The sequence below is a fragment of the Otolemur garnettii genome, unplaced genomic scaffold (genome assembly GCF_000181295.1).
Source record: "Otolemur garnettii isolate 467f Iridium unplaced genomic scaffold, OtoGar3 scaffold00010, whole genome shotgun sequence".
NCBI classification, from domain to species: domain Eukaryota; kingdom Metazoa; phylum Chordata; class Mammalia; order Primates; family Galagidae; genus Otolemur; species Otolemur garnettii.
In genome coordinates, this window is record NW_003852405.1 from 23,185,920 (window position 1) to 23,201,761 (window position 15,842).

At 40.6% G+C, this 15,842-nt stretch overlaps 1 protein-coding gene across 4 annotated transcripts in view; it reads left to right on the plus strand.

Moving 5' to 3' along the window:
- Window positions 1-15,842, plus strand: part of SSX2IP (SSX family member 2 interacting protein) — a 34,690-nt gene that overhangs the window by 1,678 nt on the left and 17,170 nt on the right. For 2 of the 4 annotated variants that reach the window (XM_003784191.3, XM_012801763.2), the window contains exons 2-5: window positions 11,010-11,141; window positions 11,795-11,964; window positions 12,812-13,024; window positions 14,421-14,531. In XM_003784191.3, coding sequence (XP_003784239.1) covers window positions 11,099-11,141; window positions 11,795-11,964; window positions 12,812-13,024; window positions 14,421-14,531 — 537 coding nt within the window. In that variant the 5' untranslated portion in view covers window positions 11,010-11,098. Of the gene's footprint in view, window positions 1-10,775; window positions 11,142-11,794; window positions 11,965-12,811; window positions 13,025-14,420; window positions 14,532-15,842 lie in introns of those variants that run through there. The other 2 variants (XM_023509850.1, XM_023509849.1) reach the window with 2 other exon arrangements.

The following is a 15,842-nucleotide window of genomic DNA, read 5'->3' on the forward strand; positions in this document are numbered from 1 at the left end:
CTGTACAGTGAAGATAATAAAGCCCTTGGATTAGGTAACATGGGTGAAGTGACTGGAAGATAACTGCGAAGGCTTAGTTATTCTAGGATGAAATGCAGCGATCTGCTCACATTGTGCCTTGTGACAGGACTTGTTAAAGCGCGTTATGTTCAAACATGCTGAGGCAGATAGATGAAAAAACTGAAATGTTACAGCTCACGTTGTTTGCCAGAGGGTTCAAGTCCAGCTCAACCCCAGATTTTATGCTGGGATCTGTCTCCTGGTACCTGATGGAGACTGCCCCTTTGCCACAGTCAGCTGTGGCCCAGGTTTTATAAAGTAGCCGTACGAGTGCCTTCTGTGGAGTATGCACCTAGGCATGGCATGAGAAGACACTGCCCCAGAATTGCCTGCTTTAAATCATTTCATATGCTTCAGTTGGCACGCTTTTAAAAAGTTTTTTCATATCTTTTCACTGTAACTATGGACATGCTTGATTGATCTGATGATACGCTCATGACAGAAAGAGGTTTGGATACCATGTGGGTTTGTTTTGTGTCTCAGTAATGATGATATGATTAGCTGATAATGAAGGTACAAGTTAGGTTGAATTCCTGAGTTCACAGGATGAGCTAGACTAGAGAAGCACATTCATGACAACCCAGAAGTATGCCTTGTGACGGTTGGCCAATGTTGTTTTATAAAGTACGAAGTGATTTACCGAATTATACTTTAATAATTTATTCTTCCAATAAACATTTATTAATAAAACACTTAGTAAACTACTGCTTACCAGACCTGAGGATAAAAGGCTGAGTATTGCCTTGAGAAATTTGCATCTAGGAAATTTACAGTGTAGTAAGGGAGAGCCAATTAAAATAATGCAAATATTGAAAGGCTTTAGGAAGGAGAATTTCAGCTGTGTGTTGACAGGAGCAGCTCACCAGGCAGCTGGTGCAGTCTGTAGACTGCAGTTGAGAGGAATTGTAGGTGGTTTAGCAGAGCTGGACCCAGGTGGGGTTGCGTTAGCAATACCATTGGAGAACAGTGCTATGAACATTGACCAGCAGATGAAAGGGAACCTTTAAAAGGTTTTATTTAGGGGAATTTTATTTGATTTTACTTTAGAAGACTATCCACCCAAAACAGTAATTTGAACACACACTATTCAAGTATTATCTGAAAGCCAGCAGCCCTGCACAGCAGTTAGACTTGAAAAACATTTTACAGAAGCCCCCCAAACTTTAGAAAAGCAGGAATAATTATTCATACAAGAAACCCCTCTTTAAAAGTTAAGTACTTTTACATACTGGAGGCCTAGAGAGAAAAATAAGATGCAACCCCACTTTCAAGCAACCTGCGGTTCAGTGGGAGAAATAACACAATGCAGGGTCATCAGAGGTGTAAGAAATGTCAGGCTTTAGCAGTGTAGCATTCTGAGATGAGGGAATACTAAGTTGTCTTTCAGATTAACAAAAATAAGTGAGGGGTTTTTTTGTTTTGTTTTGGGACAGAGTCTCACTCTGTTGCCCAGCCTAGAGTGCCATGGCCTCAGCCTAGCTCACAGCAACCTCAAACTCCTGGGCTCAAGAGATCCTCCTGCCTCAGCCTCCTGAGGACCTGGGATACAGGCGCCCGCCACCACATCCAGCTCATTTTTCTATTTTCATTAGAGATGGGGTCTTGCTTTGCTCAGGCTGGGCTCAAACTCTTGACCTCTAGGATCCTCCCACCTCAGCCTCCTGGAGTGCTAGGATTACAGGTTATGAATCACCACACCTGGCCCCCAAATAAATTCTTAACTTGAAATTAAACTGCACCCAGTTAATCAGAACAATCTTAACCTGTCCCTCCACAATCTTAAGTGTCTGCACCACTCACCCAAGTTGATGTCCTCCGGGGCTCTTTCCTCTGCCCTTTTTTCTTTTTGGATTCAACTACCACACAGATGCTGCTGACTCCTCAGTCTGCTCTGGTGCCTTTTGATCCCCAGGCCCCTTTGAATGTCTCATGAGGGCACCCCCAACCCCAGTAAGTTCTACACTGAACTCACCACCTCCACGCATTTACCCAGCCCAGTTTTGCCAATCTCACTCCTCTGTTCTATTTATCTAAATGACACCATTATCTCTACTACCAGTGGCAGGTTTTTAGAGAGAGTAGGTGCCTCTTTCGTGTACCTGTCACTCTTCCCTCAGTCCCACCTCTCCAATATATATCTCTTCTTCACCGTCCCTGTCACTGGCTGAGTCACCCAGCCAGCCCCTGACCAGTCATTGCTCGGTTTGCAATAATCTCTCTATTTTTTAAAATAATATCTCTTTAAATATATTTTTTTATTTTATAAAAATAATGGGTGCTTTTTGTAAAAACCAGTTTGAGATGAAAAAGTGAAAAGGTATTACAGTGAGCACAGAAAAATTATTGTGCCAGGGTGCTGCAAGTGGAACTTATTTTGGAAACATCAAATCTGAAGGAGATTGGTAGAAAACATACTGTTCTAAGAGAATTGTAGCACTAAAAATAAAAAGAATTGCAGAACTAGATATGATTTTAAAATCATATGCAGGGTCTAATGAGTGGCCAGTAGATACTTGTAATTCAAGGTGGGTGTTGGTGGTTGCATTTCTTTTTATCTGTCTTGAGTTTGGTGTTTGTCGGTTAATTGTAATCTGGTCATGCTTTCTTGCCTAAAAGATGGCATCTTCAACATTATTCCTTCTATTCTATATCCGAACTTTAGGGATATCCTTTACATAAGACCTAAAGTATGAAAGCAAGATGGTATTTGAGAAGTCCTCTGTAGCTACGGCCCATCATCAGCCGTGCTGTTTTATTACGTAGTGAGAAGATAGGCTTAGTGGATTTAAATCCCTTGCTCAGGATGTTTGTTGAATGTCAGGAAGACACCGTTGTCTATGAGAATTGGAATCATAGCTAGTGTTTAGTCTTAACTTCCAGGTTAAATAGCTGTGTTTCTATTCCTACCTTCCAGGTTTGTAACTGTGGGTAAGTGACCTAATCTCTGACCTGAGTTTCTTCGGTCAGTGAAATAGTGTTGTGTCTGCTTCTTTCTAGGGTCATTGTAAGGCTTACATGACGTAGCTGATGAGCCACATCTGGCACTCAGCGGCTGCTCAGAGTCTGTCACCTTCTATCCTGCAGTTTCACATAATTAGCTAGTACAGGAATTCTTAACTGCAGGTCCATAGATCCTTTGTAAATGGGTGGCATTGTAGATTCTCCCGAAACTATAACCCAGACTGTCTCCCTTTGCACTTCTAAAGGGAGCATCACCTTGCTGCTTCTCTGAGCCAGCACCAATCAAGATTAGATTGAAAGCCCTTCTAAGTTGCAGCATGGCTGGAGTGTTACGACTTGTCTATCCTAATATTACCGTGGCACACCTTACACAGATATATCCTTGAACTGAGTTGGACATTTATTTGGCAAACTGGATTGGGTCAGTGATGGTACCTCATACCAAGGTGGGGTACAAAGAGTATATGGCAAGCCGGCCGACCAGGAGCTCAGGTAGTGCGAGAGAAGTTTCATTTTCCATTGGACCTGTGCTGTAATGCAGTTAATGTGAAATGTGCTGGAAGCACAAAGAGAAGGGGATGGCAGTTGGGGGAAAGCTTGGTAATTTCAGTGGATTCTTCAAAAAAAAATTTTTTTTGTATTGCTACAGCTTTAGTATTTTGTCTGCTTTTATACAGTTCCCATTCCAGCCATTCAATTAGAATAATTATTATCTTATTATAATTTAATGTCAAGGTGAGGTGATAAAGAAAAGAATATCTGTTTAGTTTGAAAAAGCAGCTCAAATGTTGTATACTCCCCCTGCCTCACCCTCCTGTCATCAAGATGGTAATGGTTAAGGGTACTAAACTACCAGCATGGAACCTTGGCTTTATCATGTCCTAGCCCTGTATCCTAAGTCAAGAAAATGGGGCTTTGGTTTCCTCATCTGTAACGTGGAAAACATTTATTTGGATCATCATAACACTACGTTAATATATGTAAATGCTTAAAATGTTTCCAAGTGAATGCTCTTTGCTATTGTTAAAATTAGGTATAAATCTTGTTTGCCAAACACTGAGTTGTAAAGACAATGTGTGCACATTCTGTTACGAAAATGTAAAGAAGAAATAATTTTAATATAAGTAGACGTACTCAATTTCAGTTGGGTCCTCAAGAAATGTAAAAATCATAGATAATAGAACTGAAAATTGCTTAAAGATCATCTAATTGGACCTCTCATTTTACAGATGAAACTGAAAACCAAAGAAGTTATGACTGGTTCAAGGTTGAACCTTCTTAGTTGTTTGACTTCTAGAAAGTTGATAGATTAAGGATATTTTTTGGGGGGGGGAGGGGGACGGCACCTGTGGCTCAGCTGCTAGGGCGCTGGCCCCATATACCAAGGGTGGTGGGTTCAAATCCGGCCCTGGCCAAACTACAACAGTAAAATAGCCAGGTGCTGTCGCCGGTGCCTGTAGTCCCAGCTACCCGGGAGGCTGAGGCAAGAGAATCACCTAAGCCCAGGACCTGGAGGTTGCTGTGAGCTGTGACGCCAACAGCACTCCACTGAGGGCAATACATACTATCTCTAAAAAAAAAAAAGAATTTTTTTTTTTTTGAAGGGAGTCTTAATGGTTATAAATAAAAGTCAGTCTCTTGTTTTTGTTCTCCTACCAAGGTTGGATTATTGATTAAGCCAGGGAAGAGTCCACCTTTGCCTTCCTGCCTGTACTCCGTACTCTTGACAACAGCTGGGGGAAAGTGGGCCGGATTCCCACGGATGTCCCCATGGACATGCCCTGATGGAGCAGGGTGTGAGTCACTGCAGATGGTGTTCCCCTTGCTCAGGAGCACTCATGCATCTGTGCAATGGACGCTAGACGTGTGGAAAGAGTTTGTCGTCTGTGTGTGTTGTGGGGGCTGCATTTCCAGCCGTAAATCCTCAAGAAGGCACCTGGTCACTGCCCAACTTTGAGTCCCATATGTATATGTTAAAATTTATAAGGAAGAGTTTACTCTGTGGAAGATACCTATATTATTAAATTACACCACTCAGACAAAATAATTTAGATTTTAAATTTACAAAAATCTTTTAGAGATTGAATTTAGTGATTTCTATACCGATACACACATTTGAATGTTGTTGTTTTTTTTTTTTTTTTAGGCTAGCAGAGATATTTGAAATGGAATTAAAAACTATAGTTTCCCTTGGAGCAAACTTATAGTAGAAAGCGGTATAGCTGTCTTATGGAACAAAATTACAGAAGAAGGTTGTATAGCTATTTTAATAAATCACAATATGTTTAGTTTTTGAGACTTTATCTGTGTAAAGTTGACTGATAACTAAGTTCGTAAGTTTTATGACGAAATCTGTAAGAGAAGACTAATGTTTAAAAATTGTTTTAACAATTTTCTTTTCTTTTTTTTTTGAGACAGAGCCTCAAGCTATCCCCCTCAGTAGAGTGCTGTGGCATCACAGCTCACAGCAACCTCCAACTCCTGGGCTCAAGCGAGTCTCCTGCCTCCGCCTCCCAAGTAGCTGGGACCACAGGCGCCCGCCACAACGCACTACTTTTTTTTTGGTTGCAGCCATCATTGTTGTTTGGCGGGCCCAGGTGGATTTGAACCCACCACCTTAGGTGTATGTGGCTGGCGCCTTGGCCATGCTTGAGCCACAGGCGCTGAGCCAACAATTTTATTTTCTTACCGATTTGGTAACTATAACATTGTGCGATTTTTTAGCAAAGAATTTAGTTAGCTATTTGGGAGAAATTGTATACCACATTTAGAAATCCAGATGGTATAAACTTACTATGTTCCTGTAAAAAGGAAAGCTTTGACCCTTGACTAAAATTTGGGAATTCTGATTAGTAGACAGCTGCACCTTCTCAAGTTGGGAATTTCAAATGTACTTCAAAAGAACACCTAAAATAGTGTCCCTTTGTGGGGCTCAAAGGAGTAAGGTGCTGACCCCATTGGCTGGAGGTGGCAGGTTCAACCCCAGCCCTGGCCAAACCTGGGGGGAAAAAAAAAGTGTCCTTTGTGAAGGAAATCTTGTAATCAAAATACTGTGTTTCTGCTTCGCTCTCTTTCAGTATGTGGATGTGTTAGAGATTTGGGGGTTCAGAAGAAATGGGAATCTATACTAATACTTTTTTCTGATGTATTGACTCACCTTTTGCACCTCTCATGGCCATGGGCAATCTTGCTGACCTCTCTGAGCCCTGGTTTCCTGACTTAGTACAGAAAAACCTTGGCATGAAAAATGATAGATTTATGAAATTTGATATCTTCATTTTCTTTCAGAAAGGACATAATCGTGTTAAGTTCAGATGTCTTTCTACTTCCAGTTTTCTGTCCAGATTCTAACCTAGAAAATGCTACTAGATAATTCTTGAGCTCTGGGTCATTGCCTGTAGCTCAGCAGCTAGGGCTGGCAGGTTTGGCAGCCCGGGCCCACCGACAACTTCAACCAAAAAATAGCTGGGTGTTGTGGCAGGCACCTGAATGTAGTCCCCGCTACTTGGGAGGCTGAGGTAAGAGAATCACTTAACCCCCAAGAGTTGGAAGTTGCTGTGAACTGTGACACCTCAGCATTACCCAGGGCGGCAGCTTGAAACTCTGTCTCAAAAATAAATAAATAAATAAAACAGAAAAGTTTAAAAAAAAAAAAAAATTCTTGAGCTCTGTATTACCATTTTACCCAGAAAAGACCAGAGTACCCTTGCTTGGTACTTTGCAAGCCATGGCACCGTACAGGGAAGGCAAAGTAGTTCAAAGTACTTCTTCAAAGTGGTAAGATGGTATTTTTACTGAAATTATTACAATTTTACTGCAACTAGTGAGATTTCCTATTACAGCATGTGAACTATTTGATTGGCATGTATGTTACAAAGTACTTTGAGCAAGGAAGTTTATTAGATGGCTGTGTACATGTTTACCTAGCAGTAGTGAACAAACTGTGTCTCTGTGATGTTGAGAAGGGTAAGAGAATTCTTATTTATGAATTACTTTATAGTTTTGATGTATTTCAAGACTGTTCCCCAGCAATCTTAGATGACTTTTATAAGATAGATAAATTCTTTTCTCTCTCTCTCTCTTTTTTTTTTTTTTTTTTGAGACAGAGTCTCACTATGTTGCCCTGGGTAGAGTGTAGTGGTGTCACAGCTCACAGCAACCTCCAACTCTTGGGTTTAAGAGATTCTCTTGCCTCAGTAGCTGGGACTACAGATGCCTGCCACAGCACCTGGCTGTTTTTTTTGTTGTTGTTGTTGTTGCAGTTGTCATTATTGTTTTAGCTGACTGGGGCCCCATTCCAGCCCACCAGCCTCCATGTATGTGGCCAGTGCCCTGCCTACTGAGCTATGGGTACTGCCTGATAAATAAATTCTTAAATCTTTAAATTTTGCTCATGAAATTCACTCGTGAATTTGATCTATGTTGCAATATGGCAGCTACCCTAACCAATGGTATATAGAGAGAATTAAATGTTACAGATTACTTGAACCAAAATGCAATTGGCTGTTAACTTTTTCCTCCTAATGAAACTATAGTAACAATACGAGCATAACTAAATTTGTTCGCGTATGACTCTTCATGGGTAATCGTGTTCACTGTGTGATGTTTTGCTGTGACTTGATTAATATGAACCTGTGTCCAGCACCAGGTTTGTAATGAACTTCTTAGCTGAATTTGAAGCCTTCTAGTTGAAATGAGTTTGTGAGAGTATTAAATTTATGCAAATCAGAGTTGCTTCAGTTACATTTTCTGCTTTTGAAATTACCATTGATTTCACATCTTTGTAAGAAAATACTTTGCAGCCTTCCACAATGGAGCTGTAGCTCTGACTGAGCTAGAATACAATACTTTGCTTAAATTAGCTTCTTGGTCTGAGGGATTGTACTGATAGGAAAGTCTTCAGTCTCCTTTCTTGGAAAAACTAGTTGGGTAACTCTATCACAAATCTCACAGTGTATAATTTGGTGCATCATTGAACAGAAAAAGGATTTGTGGGAACTTTTAGGTTGCATGAAATCATACACTGTTCTTTGTTTCGTGGGACTTCAAAATGGAGTTTTGGTTTTCATTGTGAACGTTGGACTAGACCTGAGTATTTTACAGGCTTTGTTCGTTAGTGAGACAGGGATCGATTCACCCCCTAAACCTGTGGACACTGGGGAGCAAAATTCACAAAGTGTAACTGACTTAAGTTATGGTTTTAAAGAAGGGCTGTGTAAGGGACAGCCCTTTCATCTTTCTGTATGAGGAGGAAAGACAGTGCACCATTGGGTCTTATTTACCAATAGTTTAACAAAAGAGCTCAGGAGACCTGGAAGATGCATATTACTGCTTGCTTGTGATCGCGTTCCTCCACACAGCCTGTTGATTACAAAAACTTAGCCCGCTGCCTAATGAGGATAATAATGCTCTCCTAATGCTGCCGAATGTTTCTATGAGGATATCTGTCTCTAGGTGCTCTACAGATCTGTGTCTAACTTTTATTAAGAGCGTTGGTGTGTTTTCCTACAAGTTTTAGAATCCTGCCATCTATACCAGACACTCTAGATGCGCCGACTAGCCCTGATGGTGTGTGGCCCATAGGCCAGGCCTTGTGCTCAGAGCTGCATTTTCTCACTTAGGGCTCAGGGGAAACTTAGAAGTGCCATGGTAATTTATCAGAGAGGAAACCAGGGCTCAGAGAGGTTAAGGAATTTACCCAAAGCAGAGCTGTTGATGGATTTATTGTCTTTGGATCCTGTTTCACTGACAGTGACTATCTCTGAAAGCCAGAAGTAGAGACAGTGTCTTGGTACAGACTCAGCTTCTGTCCTCCTCATCCTGTTGCTTGAAGACACCCATTTAATCACAATGGAGAGTGCAAGATACTTGGGAGAGCCCTTCCTTACCAAATCATGAGTAGAAAATAGGCAAAAGATGAGTGCCAGACTGGATAGCCTGTGTGTGTGTGTGACAGCATAACATGCTTTGATAGTATGACACCCAGCATCACCTGCATTATCATGTTACATGCTGCCCTGGGACCTCGGAATCATCATCCAATTCAGTCCATCTTTGAGTCCTGAAGGCTCCGTCTCCAGAACACATCCCTAATTCATCCACCTGTTTCTGCTTCTATGTTAGAGCTATAGTTACCCCTGGGCGTCTTCAGCCCTTACTGTCGTCCACCTACAGTCTGTTCAGAGTCACCAACGTGATCTTTCTAAAAGCATGAAGGAAATGATGTTACTTTCCTGTCTGAAACTCTCCAGTGGCTTTTCATTGCAGTTTAGAGGAACATCCAGCTTCTACCCTCTTGCCTCACTGTGCTTCAGACACACTGGCCTTCTTTGTGTTTTCATACTTAATCTCCTAGTTCATGCCATTTTAGGTCTTTGTACCTGCAGTTTCCTCAGTGTTAACTTGCTCGGGTCACTGATGATCTCGTGTCTGGCTCCAGGTCATTTAGGGCTCAGTTCAGACTTCACTGTCTCTTGTAACCGTCCTAACTAATCAAAACAGGCTGCACTAAAACTCCCACATATTGCCCTGTTATTTTCTGTACAGCTCTCTGCACTCTTGAGTGTTATAATTTACTGCTTGCGCCTACCCACCTCAGAATGCAAACTTCTTGAGAGTAAAGCCTCCCTGTGCCTAGAGAAATGCGTGGCACATGGTGGGAGCTCAGTATTTATTGAATGAATAAAAATTTTCATCTAACTTGATATCAGAAATATTTTCCCACATTCTTAAATATTCAGAACAAGGGGTATTGTGTGAACTGTGGATCCACAGTCCGATCTGGCCTAAAGACGTATTTGGCTCATTACACGATGTGTCTGAAATGCACCCATCTGTCCAGTGTGCGTATCTTAATCGTACACCCTGATGAATTGAGCTGATGTGTGTGCCACCATAACCACCTCCCACATCAAGACTGAGGACATTCCTGGTGGCAGCACAAGGTGCTCTTATCCCTCTCCAGCCATTCCCTCTCCCACAGGATAACTTGCTTCGAGTTAATGTTTTTAAATTAGCTGCTAACATTTAGAACTTGCCAGAATTCCAACTGCTTTTACAAAATTCAAAGATCTGTTAACACAGGACCAGCTTTCCCTTTGGGCACGATTTGTGGTAGCTGTCCAGAGCTTGCTTACGATGGAAAAATATTTATCTTCCATTATCTCTATAAAAAATTAAAAACATGAATGGTAGAAAAGTATCTTCTACTTAGTTCACTTTATTCCTTTGTATTTCTGGCCTTTTACGTGCTTGTTATTTACCCTAATTTTGCACAGTTGTGTTCAGAGCCTGCCCAGCACTCTGTGTTACATAAATGTATCATTAATTTACTCAGTCTTCAGTGGTGGAACTTGTAAGTTATTTCTGATTTTTTGAGACTATAATATCAGAATTATCAAGAATAATTTTATTCAGATAACATTTTAGAAGTGGAATTTCAGGGTCAAAACACATTTCCATTTTTAAGATTTTTTTGATGCATCTTGCCAGATTGCTTGGTGGTAAAAGTATAAATTGTGCAGTCTAGAGTATTCATTTTTCTACATCTGTGCCAACACTGAGAATTATAATTTAAGAGAAAACATTTACAAATATAGCTGATAAAAACTAACAGAAAATGAGTATGCTGATCAAGAACAAGTATTTCATCTTCTCATCTTCATAAATAAGAACTGTACTTTATTTTTAAAGATGGAATAGAGAAATATTAGTCCAGTGCCGTAGATCGTTGTGTCCTGTAATGAAGTAATGCAGATGCCTCAGTAGAACTTGGTAAACCTCTGTAAACCTTTAACCTTGATCCTTAACATATTTTATTTTATGTATATAATTATCTTGAACTCTACCATGACCATTATCTGTACACGAGAATACATATTGCAGAATCCTTCTATTTGGGGCACAGAAAGTTGATTCCTACGCTTTGGTTATGTATTGGTGTTCATATTTTAAATCAGATGCTGTTGTTCTATAATTTGCTTTTTAAGGAGATGGCTACATAGAAGAGTGACAGCAGCCAGACTGAACTTATTGCTGCTGAACTGGTTCCTCAGGTATCCTGGCTCTAGAGATTGCTATGGGAGATTGGATGACTGTTACAGATCCAGGTCTGTCTTCAGGTAACCTCAGGTCTAAATAATTATAAACTAAAGCAGTATATAAAGGTGAACTTCTCAAAGGAAATACAATTACTACAAATATCGAAGATGCGTCTAGAGACATAAAAGTTTATAAAGTACCCACTTTTCATCTTCAGTAAAATTTTTCAAGGGGAGTTGAGAATGTGCCATGTGTTAGTGAGGTTAATGCTTTGGTTGGATGGTAGGTTACTTGATGGATATTATTTTCAAGGGAAATTGTTATGCATTTGAAATAGGTTTACCGGCTACTTCAGTGTGGTTCTCTGATTTATTCCTTTAATCACATAAATTTTGAATGGCACAAACAAGTGGGTTTTGTCTGTTATTTTTTTAATAAACCTAAAATACTGTGTGTTAAGACGGTGTATTTGCCTCTTATGCCAACAGAGAACACTTTATTTCTATCTTTTTGGCAAAGATAGAAATAATGACTGAAAATGACTTTTCCTAATTTCCTAATTTTTGTTATTCTATCAAATAATGATAGAAAATGACTTTTTCCTAATTTGAAAATAGTTAAGTATTTGTAAACACACACGTGTAATTTGGAACCTTTGGTAATAGCGATTATGTTGGCTTTACACACATTTTTATGAATTATTTATGTAAGTGTCTTTCATTGATTCTTTCAGAAAGCAAAAATATCTCTCAATATACCTCAGAAACAAAGATGTCTCCATCAAGTCTATACTCACAGCAAGTGCTATGTTCTTCAATCCCTTTATCAAAAAATGTGCACAGTTTTTTCAGTGCCTTCTGCACAGAAGAGAATATTGAACAAAGTATTTCCTATCTTGATCAGGTAATGGGTTTTTGTAAAAAGCAATGGCACGAATCAGGTTATATAATAGAATATGTCAAAGTTACAAGCAAATTTGGGTCAGACACAAGTATTTCCTTATGTAGAAATCTTGATGATCCTCTGGTGTAGATACAAGTTAACTTTTCTGTTGGGAGCAGGCTGGCCTCCCCCTTATTCCAGGGGCGGCTCCTCTCAGAGTCCAGCCCTGATCTTGCTGAGGCAGGAACCTAAGTGCTTTGCACTTAGATCATAGAGCCCAGATCTCTTCAATTCTTTGTCCTTGGGGATATTTACTATTCATGAACTATCTCCGGATGGTTTTCTATTTTTCTTAGAAACTGTTTCTATCTTGTGTTTTTCTATTAAGTTGTGCTACATCCAACTACAGAAGAACCTCTGTAAGTTGACTACCTAAGGGACTGTAACAAACTGGTCAGCATACAGAGGTGGTCCACACTAGGAACTAGGCCTCCCGTGCATATCCAATCTGTGAAAATTAGGCCAGCTTAAGGAGGTGGTCAGGGCAGGGACGTGGTCAGCTGTGGTGGTTCAACTGTATTTTTTAAAAAGCAACTTTTTATTTTAATTTTTAATTGATCAATGAAAATTATAATTAATCATGTATAACATGTTTTGAAATATGTATACCTCACATGCTTATTTTTATGACCAGAACACAAAGTCTACTCTTAGCAATTTTAAGAATTCAATACATTGTAAGCTGTAGTCGTCATGTTGTACAGCAGATTTGTGGAACCTCTTCTTCCTATCGAACTGAAAGTTTCTATCCTTTGACCAGCACCTCCCCCACAGTGACCAACTTTTAAAACACATTTTCTCCTACCAGGAATTGACTACTTTCGGTTTTCCTTCATTATATGAAGACTCCAAAGGTAAAGAGACAAAGAGAGAATTAAACGTAGTAGCTGTTTTAAATTGTATGAATGAGCTGCTTGTACTTCAGCGGAAGAACCTTCTAGCTCAGGAAAACGTGGAGACCCAGAATCTGAAGCTGGGCAGTGACATGGACCATCTACAGAACTGCTACACCAAACTGAAGGTAGAGATTGCTTATCTCTATCTCCGTGCCATTACTCTATGCGTCAATACTATAATTATTTAACAGGCTTTATCAAATAAATTTTAAGCATCTGGAGCCCGCTGGTTTAATAATGTTGAGTAAAGTGAACTTGTAATGTGATTTGCACAAGTGAGTTGTGCTGCTCCCTGACACCTGCGGTGTCTTGGAGACGGTAATGCTGGAAACTGTTTGTTGACTTGGGGAATGTGAAGAAGGATGGATTAGAAAGTATTTGTGCTCTGAGGAAAATAAAGTAAGGATTCCCCTTCCATTCAATCCTGCTTAATAAAGTAGATGCTCGGTTTAAGATCCGTACCATGAGAGGCTGCACTAGTTAATTCTCGTGGCGTCTATTGCTGGGGGAGCTAAAGCACAGGCCAGATGACTCCTCACTCCCGGAAGTCCCTGGAGCTCTAGAAGAGACCCGAGAAAAATGGCTTAATAAACTTTTCTCTGATAAAAGGAAACATTTTTCACAGGGCTGTTACCTGCTACCTTGATGTATAGAATGTTGCTGCTTTCTGATTTGCTTCCGTTTGCAGCCCGCCCGCCCTGGAGAACTGGAGTGGGGCAGTCGTCCCCCTCTCTGGCTTGAAGTGTTAACACTTTTCCCAGTGTTAGCTCTGAATTCGTCTTCAGACTTAGTTCTGAATCGAGTTTGGCTCTTTCTCAAAGCCAGATTAACTCTTAAAGGATGATGATGTTGCTGTACCTGAGGAGATACCCGAAAGTGTGCTGTAGACATGTTAAAAAGTGCTAGAAAGTTTAAAAATATTCGGCAGCAGCACTATGGAGTAAGAGAAGAGCTCTGCCAGGGAACTGTTCTAAAGACCTTGTGTGTTTACATATAAAATCTGCTGTGGTATTTAAGTTAATATTTGATATGTAAATTTAAGTGTTTTTTAGTCAAGATTTATAGTAATTGCTTTAAATATTTGAGGTGCAGCTCAGAGCCCATAGCACAGTGTTACAGTGCCAGCCACATACACCAAAAGTTAGCAGGTTCAAATCCAGCTCAGACCAGCTAAAAAACAACAACAGCTGCAGTAACAACAACAACAACAACAAAAAATTAGCTGGGCATTGTGGCGGGTTCCTGTAGTCCCAGCTACTTGGGAAACTGAGGCAAGAGAATCACTTAAGAGTTTGAGGTTGCTGTGTGCTGTGGTGCTAGGGCACTCTACTGCGGGTGACATAGTGAGACTCTGTCTCCAAAAAAAATAAAAATAAATAAACAAATATTTGAAGTGCACTAAACTTCAATTTTGACTAATAAACACTAGTATATATAACTTCTTGTTATTGACCTTTCATGAGATAAGTTAATTCTGAATCTTATGTTAATTTTAATCAAAATTGCATATGACTGTTTTAGGAACAACTGGAAACCTCCAGGAGGGAAATGATTGGGCTTCAGGAAAGAGATAGACAGTTACAATGCAAGAACAGGAATTTACATCAGCTCCTGAAAAATGAGAAAGATGAGGTGAGTTGTCAGTTCTTGCACATGAAGTTTTAAGTGAATTTTGTGATATGACCATAAAAGCCATTTTACTTTCAAAAAGAAAACCATTTATTCCTCCTGCCTCAAATGGCTACTGTGGACCTCTGTGTACAACATTGTATCCTATTTAACTGAAGGTCAAGAACCCTCCCCCTGCCCAACAAACAGCCTTCCGCCTCTCTGCCCCCACTGTGTCCATAATATATTAATATGATAGGTGTATTTGCAGCTGGTAACAATCCGTGTCCCATACTGCCCTTCCCGGACTCAGTGTCACTGCTGCTTTCCTCAGGCACCAGGGTGCTTTAAATGTGGATCTTCTGCCCTACCTGTACTTGAGACCTGACATGCCCCTCTGGCGTCACTGTCTTAAATGTTGACATTGTTCATCCACTCAAGCATTTACTTGGCTAAATGGGCAGAGAAGCAGTTCACATTTAAAATCTCATTTCTGATGCAAAAGGTGCCATAATTCTAATTTCTGCTTTCATATTTACTTAGCAGAATTCTATTTTAACCTGCACATTAGTGGTTATTTGGACCTATAGAGTTAATGCATTTAAAAATATTTTCTCGGGGCAGCACCTGTGGCTTAAAGGAGGAGAGCGCCAGCCCCATATGCCAGAGGTGGTGGGATCAAACCCAGTCCCGGCCAAAAACTGCAAAAAAAAACAAACCATTCTTTTTTTTGGCTCCGTATTTGTTGCACAGTAGTCCAACAGAAAAATAGCTGGGCATTGTGGGGGGCGCCTGTAGTCCCAGCTACTAGGGAGGCTGAGGCAAGAGAATCACCTAAGCTCAGGAGTTGGAGGTTGCTGTGAGCTGTGACGCCATGGCACTCTACCAAGGGTGACAAAGTGAGACTCTGTCTCAAAATATATATGTGTGTGTACATATACACACACATACATATACATACATATATAAATATATATTACTTTTCTTTTTTTTGGCAGTTTTTGGCTGGAGCCAGGTTTAAATCTGCCACCTCCGGTATATGTGGCCGGCACCCTACTCCTTTGAGCCACAGGCGCCGCCCTATTTTTATTCTTTTTTTTTGAGACAGAGCCTCAAGCTGTCACCCTGGGTAGAGTGCCATGGCATCACAGCTCACAGCAACCTCCAACTCCTGGGCTCAGGCAATTCTCTTGCCTCTGCCTCCAAAGTCACTGGGACTACTGGTGCCTGCCACAATGCCCAGCTATTTTTTTGGCTGCAGCCGTCATTGTTGTTTGGCGGGCCCAGGCTGGATTCGAACCCGCCAGCTCAGGTGTATGTGGCTGGCGCCTTAGC